Source organism: Carex rostrata, chromosome 4 (genome assembly GCF_964058835.1).
Source record: "Carex rostrata chromosome 4, lpCarRost1.2, whole genome shotgun sequence".
Classification (NCBI taxonomy): Eukaryota; Viridiplantae; Streptophyta; class Magnoliopsida; order Poales; family Cyperaceae; genus Carex; species Carex rostrata.
Genome location: NC_135921.1, coordinates 6952598 through 6967987, shown reverse-complemented (window position 1 = coordinate 6967987; position 15390 = coordinate 6952598). Strand labels below are relative to the sequence as shown.

The following is a 15390-nucleotide window of genomic DNA, read 5'->3' as shown; positions in this document are numbered from 1 at the left end:
AAATTCCCTCTAATTAAACCACTATCCGTCTTAATTAAAATGTCAAAAGAGAGAAAAAAAAAAATTAAAACACTCCCAAAAGGTTACTAATCTTCTCCGGCGCAGGACAGCATCCAGCACAGATCCGACGGGAGGGGAAACATAGAGATTCGTGCTGAGCACTGGACAAATGCATTTCTCCGTCTTTCTTCTTCTTCCTCTCCTTTTGTACCTCCCTGTACCGGTCACCTGTTATTCCGACTACCAGTGCGACAGCATCAACACTTCTACTGGCAACTACACGGCCAACAGCACGTACCAGTCCAACCTGAACAGTCTTTTCTCCGCTCTCAAATCCAACTCTACTGGTAGTGGCTTCGCAGCTGGTAGATTTGGCACCGTACCAAACCAGGTGTCAGGTCTCCTTCTTTGTCGCGGCGACACTAATGCCTCTACCTGTTCCTCTTGCCTCTCCCAGATTTTTACTGTAACGCACTTTCTTATTTAATTTTCTTTTATGTCGTTGCTGTTTCAATTATAGACAACACAATATTTTGTCAATGGATTTTTATATTTAAAATGAGTAAAAATCGCCCGCTTGCCCTTTGTTATTGTATCTGGTTCAAGCAAATTAGTTTTAGTCTATAAATTTATATTATTACCAGACGAATCAAATCATCAAATAAAAAAGTATAACAATTTAGTATCAGTTTATATAATTCAAAAATTTTGATTTCAAATTAAATTTCAGGACATATTGACCACATGCCCACTCTATAAGACGGCCATGATGTGGGACGACTTGTGCTACTTTGAATTTTCAAACCAGGATTTCCTCTCCTCAACTGACAACTTACCCCTAGATACTCAGATCAATGAAAACAATGTCACTGTTGACCAGACCCAGTTCTTTCAGGATACGGCAAAGCTCATGTCTGACATGGCATCATGGGCTATTAACAATTCATCCAAGTTCTTTGCTACAGGAGAAGTCAGAAATTTCTCAAACAAGTTATCTTCCATCTACGGCCTTCTCCAGTGCACACCTAACTTGGCTAAGTCCCAGTGCAAGGTAAGGTTTGTAACTCAAATTATGTTACCATGTAGCATGTCAGTATGGTAGAGTTGGCGTAGAGCAATAAATTTTTTTTTTCGAACTAAAGCTTGGAATATAATATTTAATTCCAGTCTTGTCTCCAAAGCCTGATCAATCAACTTACTATCGCATCCGAAGGAAGAGATGGTGCATGGTTAGTTGGTCCATATTGCAATATAAGGTATGACACGGCACCCTTCTATGATGGTGTTGCAATGGTAAAGGTTGATGGTGCACCGCCTTCACCAAACCTGGCCCCCGTATTGCCTTCTGGAGTAAATGATGGTAAGTGTAATGTGTTTGTAATAATTCCTGTAGTCAAGGAACTTAATCTGTTTATTTTGATTCACATTGAATGCAATACAACGTGTTTTGATGATGATTATCTTTTCGAGCTTTCTAATTCGAGAACAGTATCATCAATTTGATTATATGAGGTTTTCATGCATTAGGATATCAATTATTATACTAACTTAGAAACTCATTACTTAACAAGTACGTACTAATATAATAAATAGACCAGGTACAATAAAGAATAAGAATGTTTATTGTCATGATAAGAAAATGTTCTGTTACTTCCAGTTAAATAAATGATGAGTTGAATACCTTTGACATATGACCTGTTATTAGCAAATATGAAGGATTAGTGTAATTAATTAGTCATGTACCCTGAGAGAGAGCAGCTGTCAAGCTGTCAAGTATTGAGAGAGAGAGAGAGACCTGGAAAAACAAGTACTAAGAAAAAATAATAGTAATTATATATTGTACAAAATATCATTAGTATTTGTTGATAAGAGTCAAACTTTTAACTAATTATGAAATGGGAACAATTAATTCAAGTCGAACAAATTAGGCTAAGCATCATCTTATTTAAATTGAAAATTAACCCATACATTAGAAAAAACTTAAGTAAGATAATAACTGAACCTTTATCCCAAATATTTTTCTCTCTAATTGTCAGAAAATAACCAGAATTATGCTCTTTATACCTTGAATTTAATACTGTCCATGTTCTTAATACAAGAGATCTATTTTACCTTTTGAAATGATTTGCATTTAGGTTTATACTTACCTGATCAACGGATCTTCCAGCAATTTGTAGACCGGGGTGACCTATATGTAAAATGTATCTGCAGCCAATATTAGTTATATTGCAATTTCACCATGATATTTCTCAATCAGTGACTCTTATATATGCAGGGAATAAAAAGAGCACTGTTATAATTCTTGCAATAGTGATTTCCTTGGGGGTCACTATACTGTCAATATTGACATTCTGCATTTGTTTATATAAGAAGAAACTACATCGAAGGAAAAAGCTATTATCTGGTGAGTCAAAAAATTTCAAAACTTGTAATATCACATAACTGTAACACACCCGACTGACTACGCTACCAACCTGACTAATTTGATAGCTTATTTCTTCTGCGTAGGGTACTGTTAATTGTGTTATATTTTATTACATAACTCTAATTCATTGACTGTTTTTCAAACAGAGAGTGATCAGATATCCTGAAAAGTTTTAACTTTTTCTTTCATTATTTTCAGAAATGATCAACTCTGAGCAGAATCAAGCAAACATTGACTCATTTCTTATTAGTCTTTCTACACTGAAAGCTGCCACCATAAACTTCAACGAATCCAATAAACTGGGTGAAGGTGGATTTGGTGCTGTTTATAAGGTACTTGTACACTAGCAATTTTTGAACCACCACCAACCACCAACCACCAACCAAGCATTTAGTCCCAAACAAGTTGGGGTAGGCTAGAAATGAAACCCAACCGGAGTCACAAAACTTGGGAGGGTTTCATTTCTATAAAGAGGCTGCATTTTACGTTGGCTCGCCACACCTATCACAACCCTCCTCTTTTTTCCTGGCTTGGGACAGGCTGTGTAGAAACTACACTAGCAATCTTTGAAAACCATTAAAAATTGTGAAATTACCCATATACTAACATTTTTCATGTTTTACTCAATGAAGGCTGAAAATTTCTATTTTGGTGAGGAAACCTTTAGTTCTTACCATTTTTTTCAATCATAACATGGACGCAAAACCAAGTTGACTGTGGGGTACTAGCAGCAATATATATTTCCCAAATTTAGTCATTTTTTAACTCACAAATTATAAAACACATAATGGTAAATGTTAAAAATGTCAATTGAACATAAATGAAAAAACATTTAACTATATTTTGTATGTACGTTCTTTAAAATTTTGATGTAGTGCTAACTTTTTAAAATTGCCATCACAATTGTAATTCTACGTGTAACTTCATCATTCAGGGCACACTTCCAAGCGGGCAAGAGGTAGCAGTAAAGAGGCTTTCTCAAAGTTCTTCTCAAGGATTAGAAGAATTGAAAAATGAGCTAGTTTTAGTTGCAAAGCTTAAACACAAGAATCTGGTACGAGTTGTCGGTGTTTGCTTGGAAGCACAAGAGAAGCTTCTTGTTTATGAGTTTCTTCCGAATAGAAGCCTTGACATCTTTCTTTTTGGTAACCAAATTGCAAATCTGTTTACATAAATTCTTTTCTTCATATCATTGATATTCATTAAAATAAATTTGCTAGGGAAAAATAAAGTCAAACTAAATAAAATAAAAGGTATAACTGACAATTTATTAAATATTGATATACTGTTGAAACCAAACATTGCTTATTAATTTCCTCGGCATTTTGAGATGCCAATCTATTTGGATCCGTATTGATATTTAAAACATTGCTCAATTATTTTCTACATTTTATGTGGGCATTATGTGACAGATAAAGAAAGAAGGCAAGAACTGGACTGGATAAAAAGATTGGCAATAATAAATGGCATTGCTCGTGGCCTCCAGTATTTGCATGAAGATTCACAACTGAAGATTATACATAGAGATCTGAAAGCGAGCAATATTTTGTTGGATTCAGATATGGACCCTAAAATTTCGGACTTTGGTCTTGCTAGATTGTTCCCTGTAGACCAGACTGTACATGTCACAAGACGGATTGTAGGTACATTGTAAGTGCACTATAATCTATATAATTATTTTGCACAACTCATTTTTTATTTCCATACTTGCTGAGCTGACTGAATTAGTCAAATAAATGTTTGCAAATAACCAAATAATTGAAGTTTAAGTGCTAATTTTAGGAACTTTGGGTGTCATTTCCAAGGAAAAAAAAATTACCCAATAAGCATTAATTTTGGCATTGGAACAATTCATCCCATTTAATTTGGACAAGTATCCTCTCCAATATTGTAAAAGATTCCCTTCACTTTACGGTTTGAGATTAACTCCCAGCCACTTTGGGATTCAGGCTGACGGAGGGGGTTGTATTATTGAGCTTTGTGATGCGTGCCAAGTTAAAAAGAACGGTCCAGATCAAGTAATTGTAAAAGATTCCCTGTTATGGTACCGGGGAGGATTTGAATTCATTTAATTTGTCCTATATATTATGTGAACTGTACAGTGGGTATATGGCACCTGAGTATGCAATGCATGGGCGCTACTCAATCAAGTCGGATGTGTTTAGTTTTGGTGTTTTACTTTTAGAGATCGTTACTGGGAAACGATGTTGTGGTTCATTTGATACTGAAATGAGTGAAGACCTCCTGGGCTCTGTAAGAATTTCTAATCCATCTCTCTTGAATTTATGTAATAATAAAAAGTCATGTAATTAAGCTCAGAAAAGATCATTAAACAAGGGCTAAGATATATTTAATGTTTTGCCATGATGTGCATGATATTTTGATGTTTTGTAGGTACATAAATGAAATTGTTCTCAAACACATTTGAGGCCTCACATGCAATTATAATTTGCACATGTAAAAATTTTAGTCTTGTATATTAAGTTTTAACGATGAAATTTCAGACATGGGAGCAATGGACAGCGGGTACAATAACAAACATAATTGACCCATTTATGGATTGCCCAACAAATGAGATAATCCGATACATACATATAGGGCTTCTCTGTGTACAAGAGGACCTAAAAGATAGACCCCGCATGTCAGAGGTTGTGATCATGCTTGGTAGCAACACTGTCTCTCTCCAAGTGCCTTCAAAGCCGGCATTTTACTTAAGAAGAGGAGGTGGTGTTTCTTGTGATGGGTCCCATAAAAACTTGGTGCCAGTGTCTCAGAACGAGTTGACTATTTCAGAATTTGAGCCAAGATAGATGACTGGTCGAGAAAACAGTTAGTTCCTCTCTACTTCATTTGTACAGAAAAATTAAGGAGATGTTATCTTGAGATTTTGACAATACAAGTTTTCATATGTTGTTGAAATATAGGAATAGTGATTTTTCAGTATAGTTTTATATTGAAATAAGGGTTGTTAATTTCAGACGGACGAAAAGATCATTTTTTTACTGAACGGTAAAATGTGTAGCTAAGCTCATCATTTTTATACACTTGATATTTGTATCATATTAGATCATATCTGAAATGTTCGTTTTCAAATCTAAACTTAAATAATGACAATGAAGTTAATTAGTTGTCAAAAAAGAAAATAATGACTTCGGGAATTTTTCTTATGTATCCCGATTTTCAATATTTAACAATAATTTTTTTGTTATGAAAAGTTTAACAACACCGCATATTTTTTGAACGAATCTGCTCACAAATCATATTCAGAACTCGTGCATCTGACACTTAAAAATATTGATTTTTTTTCTCCAAGTATAAAAAAAAAAACTGATTGAATGCAGACATTGTGAATGCATGTGTTCAGTGAATTCATATGTTCCAATTCAACATGAATGAATGTTTTTTAAGTATCCTATCTTCTGTCTTTTTAGATTGATGAAGATCTAGCTTCAAAGTTCTATTAAATACGACACTGGTAATGTCAAACTAAAGAAACTTTTTAACATTTAAATAATACGACACTAGTAAGGTCAAATAAAATAAACTTCTTAACATTTGAATGTATGAATTCAGAATGACTAGTGAACGTATTCTCAATATTATCAAAATTTTCTGTACAAGCAGGCAAAATATTATCAAAATTTTCAAAACAAAAATATTATTGTCAAGCTTTGTAAAAACCGGATTTTTGAAAAAAAAAAAAAAATCTAAATTAAATGAGGTCGATTATGTACACTGGAATCCTCTTGTTTTTTAGGCTGTGTTCGGTTGTAAAGGAATGCGTGGGACTTGGTGAGATTTTTCAAATAATATCCACTACCGTTCGGCAGTCAAGGATTTTCCCAAATCAATTCTCATTAAATTCTCATGCAACTTACTTTTTCTCTTTCAAAAACACTTTTTCAATGGGATAAATCAAATTGAATCTGAGGTCATTTTTTTTCTCAATTGGAGCAGCTACCATGAAGATCAATATTTTTTGTTGTTTCTTAATTAACATGATTAATATATTTTATCATAATTATTAAAAGAACATTTTTTTTTACAAAATTTTAATTTAAGAAATAATAATTAATAAATATTATTATGTTATTGTTTAATCATTTTATTTAATTATATTAATCATTATTAATAAGTATAATTGTATTGGTATTAAGTATTTTAGAAATAAAAATAAGATTTCCTACAATTATTCTCACAGTACAATCGAACACTCATTTTAACACATTTCCATAATCAATCATGTGTGTATCCGTGTTCATGGGTTCCCACTTTTTCAAAAGTGGGTTCCCATTCCGTGTAATTCCCCGACAAATGAACACGCCCTTACTTTTTATTTCCAATAAAGTTATCTGTGCACTCGGTTCAAATTATTTATGAAAGATCTAATTCTGTTCATGGCTCAAATATCATTTTCTAGTTTCAAGAGCTTATTGTTCGCTATCTAATATTGTTGCACGTATATATAATACGAGTATCATGTTTTGATATAAATGGACATCGATGATCCTACAGTTTTAAAAAATTCAGGATATGACACGTTTCATACATTGTATATTATTATTTGACCTACAATATAAAATATAATTAAAGCCCCACCTAATTTGTTTTATATTAAGCATATTATAATATAAAATATACCTCAAAACATGAAGTTGATATTGTTTGGCAGATCCAGTATCTGAGTGACACGTGTCATTTTCACATTTTTTTCTGCTTGTTAATTAGTACAAAATTAAGATGTATTGTTCCTTATCGGAATAATAAAAACTGAATCAAATTGATTTTCCATTGTAGTAATATGACTAACAAATTAAAAAGCGGTGTGATGTTAAAACATTATTCGCATCAGTATAGAGAAAATAATATGAATTATATGTAACAAATTTACTTTGCCATTTAAGCTGTTTTTGTGATAAGCTGAAATCATGCCCACAGATTTCTATTAAAAAAAAGAAGGAAGCAGATCACCTGCCCCCCGGGTGCAGAAAAATCCTGCCCTCTCAGTCACTGCGGGGTGGGGCCGGGTTTAGGGTTTAGGGGTCCACCAACAGTGACTCTGGAAGCAGACGATTCAATCCCAAAAAAGAAACCATATAATTGACATTTAAGCTTTTAATTTTAAATTATTGAAAATTAAAAAATAAAGACATAATAAAAATATTTGAACTCAACTGATTTTTAGCACATGCGTTGAAAATCTTTAAATTCGTAAAATTGAAGATATTTAATGTGAAGCAAAGGACGTATACATTTAAATAGTACCATGAAAACATGGTGTTTAGAAAATAAATATATCATTGCTCTTGTTATCTTCTACCATTTTCTCTAGGGCTGCTAATGAGTCGAGCCAGCTCGTGAATCAATGAGTTGAGCAACTCAATATTTTATAACGAATCGGACTCGAAACAGAAAAAAGTCCAAAATCGACTTGATTTGATTTTAAAAGAAAAAGCTCGATGGTGTCAAGGTGAGATAGACGGTGAGATTTAGTGCGTAGTGCGTACCGATTGATCGGTGGGAACTGGAAATTTTCTCCTTAATAGCAGCCCACCAGTGTTGAAAGTAAATTAACAAATCAAAATTAGAGCAAATCAGATACGCGTGTCAACTGTGAGTAAAATAGTCAGCCCTTTGACCAATTCTTCTCCTCCTCCTTTCTCATTTGATTCCATGTATCCATTCCATTTGCACCCCTGCTAAGCCATCAAACCTCACTGCTTCTATCTCTCTCTTTCAATATTTTTTTATTTCTCAAAAGGATGCATTTCTCTCTCTTTATTCTCTCTCTTCTCTTGTACCTCCCATTACCATCTCTCGCAGACCCATTGTATAAATTATGCGGAGGCACAACTACCTTCTCCGAGAACAGCACCTATCAGGCCAACATCAATCTTCTCTTCTCCTCTCTCGCAGCCAACTCCACCTCCACTGGCTTTGCAGATGGTACAGTCGGTACAGTACCAAACCGGGTGTCTGGACTTGTACTGTGTCGTGGTGATGTTAATAATTCCTCCTGCTCCTCTTGCCTCTCAATCGCTTTTCAGGTACATATTATCATCTTCAGTACAGTTATATTAATCTATGGTATATTTACAAATTATCTATTTATTTTTTTCTTGTAAAATTCTATTTGTAGGATGCGCTACAGCTCTGCCCGTATGACAGAGCCGCCACAGTATTTTACGACAATTGCCTGCTCAGGTTTTCCAATGAACAATTTCTATCCTCCACTGACAATTCTATCCAACCAATACTATACAGCACAGCAAATGTAACATCTGATGCAACGCAATTCGACCAAATTGTAACCAATCTCATTACTAATGCATCAGCTTGGGCATCGTACAATTCTACAAGACGGTTTGCCTTAGCAGAAGCAACAAATTTCTCCCAACAGTATCCTGTCATCTATGGCCTTGTACAGTGCACTCCTGATCTGACCGGGTCAGAGTGCCAGGTAAGTGCTGATAATTATATTTGCTGATTGTACTGACAGAATATTGTGCTCATAATTATAGGAGGTTTTGTTAATTGGGGGTGTACTTTTATTTTGTGCAGAGTTGCTTTCAAGGGCTGATTGATGAGATGAATTATTTTGAAGGGAGGCAAGGGGGGAGGATCCTGGGTGTGCGCTGCAATTTCCGGTATGAGGTTTATTCATTCTACAGTGGTGAACCAACAGTGATTCTCGATGCAACTACTCATGCGATACCGCCAACTGCTCCAGTGCTGGAACCTACAGGGAATACTGGTGAGTTAGCATTCAAGTTATATATATATTTTTTTAATTTCTAATCAAGCCTATGTTTGCATTCAAGTTCATTTGTTTTATCTTTATTTCATTGGATAGATGGAATAGGACATAGCACCAATTATAAATATTAATGAATTAATTAATGGATCTTTTAGATAACATTTCGTGCATGATTTGGATTCTTGACTTTAGGGGAATATTATATTAAATTTATGGCTAGTTTGACTTGACAATTTGTTTGACTTTGAATGATGGAGAATTTGGTGCCTTCTAACTCATTTCTTCAAAAATAAACAATCAATAGAAATTTGACTTGGCTATATGGAATTATCTTCCAATAATACCTGTAACAACAAGTATTGCATTTTGACGAAGCAATACTAAGGAGATCTGATCAAGTTACAAGTGAGCCAATTTTCAAATGGGATTATGTTTAATAAGTGCTATTCTAGCACCACCAGTTTGAATTCAAACTCACAAGTTCATACATATTACAAACTACGAAGGCGTAAAGTGAGATCATTCCTTTGCTAATCTCCCCTCCAGGCGGTTCAGCCCATAGATAACCCGGCCCAATAAAAACTGAGCTTACAAAGCATACAAGATAGCTACAAGTTGTGTACCTTGTCTGGATGATAAACAGGGCCATTTATCTCAAGTTAGGCCCAAGGTTGATTGGCTTATTGCATGGATTCTCTGTAGGCCATAGCTCTCTGTTTCACATTTGCTTCAAAAACGTGCCCAAATTAACCCTTATTTATTTCTCACTTGTTTCTTGCTCCATTGCATGGATCCTCTGTAGCCTGTAGGCCATCTTTTTATGCCAAGGTAGTCAGAAATTGTTTCCATTAGATGATGCATTTATTGGATTAAAGTCAAGTTAGTGTCTAAAACTTTGGAATTGTTTCAATAAAATTTTCAGGGAAGAAGACAAATACAACCATTATTGCCATTGCTGTTGCAATTCCAGTAGTAACTGTTTGTTTATTAGTAATTGCATTGGGCCTTTGTTTTTGGAAGAAGAAGCGCTCATCCAGCAAAGTAGTAGTATCTTGTACGTCATAACCTCTCTGAATGTTTATAATTTATGTTTTTCACTTCATGCCATATGTGATTGATGTGGTACTTCTAAGAAATGCATTGATTATGTAAAGTTTATTCTTGATAGATGGATTTAACTCAAATGGCATGGAGGGTGCTGATTCACTTCTCCTTGACCTTTCCACTTTAAGAACTGCGACTATGAACTTTAATGAATCAAATAAGCTTGGTGAAGGTGGATTCGGGAGTGTTTATAAGGTAAATTTTTGTATCAATTTTTTCATTCAATTGTCTGTATTTTCCTACAAAAAGAAGTGTAACTTACTTAATGACTCATATATCAACAGGGAACACTACCGAATGGACAATATATTGCTATTAAGCGACTGTCTCAAAGCTCAGCTCAAGGGCTGGGGGAACTGAAAAATGAGTTAGTGTTAGCCGCAAAGCTTGTACACAAAAACTTAGTCCGGATTGTCGGGGTGTGCATAGAAGAACAAGAGAAGTTGCTTGTTTATGAATTTATTCCCAATGGAAGCCTCGACAAATTTCTTTTCAGTATGCAAATTTATAGCCTAATTATCTTCTTCCCAATGATAGTTTGTTTAGATTTCTGCCAAAATGCATTCACCTCTCCTAACATTTTGTTTGGTTGATTACATTGTTGAGCATAAAAAAAAATTGAGTCATAACTGCAAAATTGAGGATCACTGTGGACAGTTCAGTTACATAATTTTAAAATCAATCCTTAAATATGAGTGTTTCCAACAAATGATTAGCAGGTCCGGAGAAGAGGGAAGAACTGAACTGGAGAGCAAGGTTAAGAATTATAAATGGACTGGCACGAGGTCTCCTGTACCTGCATGAAGACTCTCAAATTAAGGTAATACACAGAGATCTGAAAGCCAGCAATGTTTTGCTTGATGTTGATATGACTCCAAAGATTGCGGATTTTGGTTTGGCACGACTCTTTAGTGTCGATCAGACAGTTGATATCACAAAGCGAGTCATGGGCACATTGTAAGTATTTGTGGGGTTCTTATTCAAATAGTTTTCTTTTATTTCAGATTATTTTCTTTAGTTCCTCCAGTCTTTTGCATAATTGTTCTGTTTATTAGAATGAGGATTTTTCTGATATGAAGCAAAGTTGATATTTGTACCATAAGAGATATATATCAATTTATAATTTGTAGGGGGTATACATAACATTCTGAATACTCGAGGGTGCATTCGAAACTTTTCCTTTATAAGGTCAAAATATTTCTTAAGTAAAAAGTTGTTTCTTATGTGCAGAGGTTATATGGCACCAGAATATGCTATGCATGGGCTCTTCTCAATAAAATCAGATGTTTTTAGCTTCGGCATATTAATTTTAGAGATCATTACTGGAAAAAGAAATAGTGCTTTGTTGGATTCAGATGAGGCTGAGGACCTCTTAAGCTCTGTAAGTTCTTTCCTCATGCCCCATTATTGGATAAAATATTTATAAGCATTTTCCAACCAAGCACTAACACATTTGTACATTTAGATTCCTTATATCAAAACTAGTTTTGATTAAACCAATACAATGTCCTAAATCTAGAACAGTTCAAAAATCAAATAGTTCAAATATTTACTATTAAACCCTTGTGTTCCAAAAATTCAAAAAGACTGGCAGTAATAATCTAGATGGTTGAATTCAAACTTAAGATTTTGTCATGACTCCGTCACTTGGTTGTTTTGGTAGCATATCATATGTGCCACAATTGTATTGTTTTGCTCATTTTTGGAACTGTACTCTGCAAGCAGGCATGGGAGCATTGGACAGCTGGTACAGTTCCCCGAATGATTGATGCAATATTGTGGGATTGCCCAACAAATGAGATTGTGAGATATGTGCACATAGCTCTGCTTTGTGTGCAAGATAATCCGACAGATAGGCCCAAGATGTCAGAGGTGGTGATCATGCTCAGTAGCAACACCATGTCTCTCCAAGCTCCTTCGAGGCCTCCATTTTGCATTACCAATATAGGTTCCTGACTAATCCTGTTACATGCCAAGTGATCAGGTTTCACAAAATAAGGTTTCAAACTTTCAATCACAGAACTTGATGCTAGATAGATTCAAAAGACAAATTTATGATAATCTGGAGATTGATTTGTAATTATGGTATATTTGATAATGTTTAGAGAGGACATTTTTTTTTTTTTTTTTTTTAAAAGAGGCTAAAAAGCCCATTCCATTAAAGGAATTGTTAATTACAAGCCAGGCATTGGTTTTTTTTCTTTCTTATTTTGTATAAGGGAACTGATTTTATTAATTTGTCCTTTCTTTAGTGGACATGTTTTATTGGTATTTCCTAAGCTGCATACAGAGGGGCAAAAATAAATGGAAAATTTCACTACAAATGAAAAATTAGTTGTGATTTCTACAAATTTAAAACTCCTGCGGCACAGGACACGGATTATCTACAAACAGCAGTCCCTTATGCCCCTTACTATGCAATGATTTGTGTTATTAACTAAGCACAAAAAATAACAAAACAGAGAAAACAAAACAAAATGAAACCAAACGGAAATGAAAAACTGAAACATAAAACCTCAAACCAAAACTAAGAAACAAGAAATAAAAGTAACTTGCAAAGCTCAGTCATTCTCTCGTAAAATTAATCTGTGTACAATATTATTTCCATCACAAGAATATTCAAAGAATTATTGCCGTCAAAAATGCAATAACTATCCCCATCATAACATCCGCCAACCGACATCTTGTGAAAACTGCAGATCCAACAGGTTCTGGTGTTGCCTCAGGTACATTACTGATCGGTGTAATAGCTCGAGTAGGTACTTCAGCCTTCTTCGGAGCAGGTGCATTTTCTGGTGCAGGAACAGGTGCCTTTTCTGGTGCAGGAACAGGTGCCTTTGCTGGTGCACGAACAGGTGCCTTTTCTGGTGCAGGAACAGGTGCCTTTGCTGGTGCACGAACAGGTGTCTTTTCTGGTGCTGGAACAGGTGCATACGAGGGAGAAGGTGCGAGATTATGAAGATGCGGGGGTGGGGGTGGCGAAGCGTAATTTCGGTAAAGAGGAGGAGCCAGGGGTGGATTTATAGGAGATGGAGATGTTACAGGAGCACCTGGAGATAGTTGTCCGGGGGGAGGCGGGGAACCATAAGCACGGTACAAAGGAGGGGAAGCAGGATTTGAAGACGGTGGGGTTGGTGGGGTAGGTGTTTTAGGAGCACCAGGAGATGATTGACCTGGGGGTGGTGGGGATGCATAATTGCGGTACAAAGGAGGGGAAGGAGAATTAGAAGATGGTGGGGTAGATGTTTCAGGAGTACCAGGAGATGATTGACCTGGGGGTGGTGGGGACGCATAAGTTCGGTACAAGGGAGGGGGAGGCACCGAACTTTGCGATGTTGGAGTATCAGGAGATGGTGGGGGCAGTGGAGAAGAAGGCGTTTCAGGAGATGTCGGGGAAGATGGTGGGCCCGGGGGCGGTGGGGAACCATAAAGACGGTACAAGGGAGGGGGAGACAGTGAACTTTGAGGTGTTGAAGGAGCATCTGGAGATGGTGGTGTAGGTGTTGGTGGCGGTGCTGAATCAGTAGGAGGCGAAGTTGAAGGAGTATCAGGAGATGGTGGTGTAGCCACTGGTGGTGGCGTTGAATCAGGAGGAGGTGAACTTGAAGGAGTATCAGGAGATGGTGGTGTAGGCACTGGTGGCGGTGCTGAATAAGTAGGAGGTGAAGTTGAAGGAGCATCAGGAGACGGTGGTGTAGCTACTGGTGGCGGCGCAGAATCAGTAGGAGGCAAAGTTGAAGGAACATCAGGAGATGGTGGTGTTGAATCAACAGGAGGCGAAGGGGTGGGTGCTGAATTGACAGGTGGTGAAGGGGGTGATGATGAATTGGCAGGTGGCGAAGCTGGCGGCACTGAATCGACAGGTGGAGGTGATGTGAAGGATGTTAATGATGAAACAACGTCAACCTGTAATTTCATGCCACCACTGCAGTGAGAAGTAACGCCACAGATGAAGTATCTGGTACCGGCACTCGTCAGCTGTATCATCGTGCTGCCTCCTTGATATCTCATAAATGAATTGACTGTGCTACATGTGTCGAAGTGTTCTTTCGATACCTCTAGCACATCGTGATACGGTTCATAGACAAAAGCTTCATGCACAATCACAAGAAAATAATTAGCATATAATTGTAGAATTGAATTGAAAATGATGTCCTACTTATATTCCACCCCTGATTATTTCTCTCTTTCATTTGTATCAACATATTGATACATACAACAAGCAACTTAAGAACAATGTGGTGATATATATGATGTGATCGTCGATCGATCGACTTACTCAAGGTGTCGCCGACTAAGAAGTGTTCTTTCTGAGCCCAATCCGGGAGATTGACGCCCATCGCCCATCCGACCTTGTGATCCGTGCTTACTGTTGAATGCAACAAGCCCAAAAGGAATGCAATGCAGAGAACGCTCCTAGATGTATTCATTTTCATTGAGAGAGAATCAAATGTAATTTTCTGGTGAAGCTATTGAGGTACATATACATAATACATGTACATCCAACTTTTTCTAAATCATTTTTTTTTGTATTTAAAAAAATAAGGCAGAAAAAGTCAGGCGTTCAAATTAATATTTGAATTATTGGTACGAGAGTATTGGTTGTTAATGGTTCCTGCCTTTTGGAAGTTCCATTTATTCGTGCGGCCAACTAAATTAAGCAAATATTTTCTATGAATTATTTTAATGGATTTTATATTCATGAAATTAGTAGACAAGAAAACAAGTACTCCACGTCTTTGTGAAATTACGTTCATTGTATGTCTAGTACTTCCAATTTAGCCACAATTCGGGTCTGCCGACCAATATTTGTAATTGTATACCAAAAATTGAAAACCTACATTCATATATAGATGAATAAATTATCTCAACAGAAGTATAACATGCCACCGTGTAAGTTTCTCGTTCTGATGCATTATGTTAAGTATAATTAAGATCTTAATTTAATATGTACATACGGCCGGAGTGCAAAATATAAGACGCAATTTATTTTTAATAATTACTATTGCTATGTGTGTTTAAAGTCAAAACATAAATTCTAATTTCTAATTAAACTCAAGTCAACGCAGTTGATATATAGATATACCAAAAATATAAATTAATG

The 15390-nt window shown here is 35.9% G+C and overlaps 3 protein-coding genes across 7 annotated transcripts; 2 read left to right on the top strand and 1 right to left on the bottom strand.

The window, feature by feature from the left end:
- The first annotated feature begins 40 nt into the window (after positions 1-40).
- On the top strand, positions 41-5440 carry LOC144552926 (cysteine-rich receptor-like protein kinase 6). Of its 2 annotated transcripts, XM_078300963.1 has the most exons (9): positions 41-466; positions 731-1051; positions 1168-1360; positions 2276-2404; positions 2624-2757; positions 3360-3570; positions 3838-4075; positions 4528-4678; positions 4930-5440. In XM_078300963.1, exons 1-9 carry the CDS (start codon positions 170-172, stop codon positions 5233-5235), a joined length of 1980 nt encoding a protein of 659 aa, XP_078157089.1. In that variant the 5' UTR covers positions 41-169; the 3' UTR covers positions 5236-5440. The 2 variants fall into 2 exon arrangements, with proteins under 2 accessions (XP_078157089.1, XP_078157090.1); XM_078300964.1 differs by lacking the exon at positions 2276-2404 and having other exon boundaries at positions 45-466.
- A 2666-nt stretch (positions 5441-8106) lies between these two features.
- On the top strand, positions 8107-12534 carry LOC144552928 (cysteine-rich receptor-like protein kinase 6). 4 transcript variants are annotated; one of them, XM_078300970.1, is made up of 10 exons: positions 8121-8472; positions 8565-8629; positions 8761-8885; positions 8987-9179; positions 10105-10236; positions 10351-10481; positions 10571-10781; positions 11006-11243; positions 11517-11667; positions 12012-12534. In XM_078300970.1, exons 1-10 carry the CDS (start codon positions 8369-8371, stop codon positions 12240-12242), a joined length of 1581 nt encoding a protein of 526 aa, XP_078157096.1. In that variant the 5' UTR covers positions 8121-8368; the 3' UTR covers positions 12243-12534. The 4 variants fall into 4 exon arrangements, with proteins under 4 accessions (XP_078157094.1, XP_078157092.1, XP_078157096.1 ...); XM_078300969.1 differs by having other exon boundaries at positions 8226-8472; positions 11003-11243; positions 12012-12414; XM_078300968.1 differs by having other exon boundaries at positions 8107-8472; positions 8565-8885; positions 12012-12414.
- A 134-nt stretch (positions 12535-12668) lies between these two features.
- LOC144553208 (uncharacterized) lies at positions 12669-14450 on the bottom strand. The gene has a single exon (XM_078301306.1). It carries the CDS (start codon positions 14295-14297, stop codon positions 12906-12908), a length of 1392 nt encoding a protein of 463 aa, XP_078157432.1. The 5' UTR covers positions 14298-14450; the 3' UTR covers positions 12669-12905.
- Between the last annotated feature and the right edge of the window lie 940 nt (positions 14451-15390).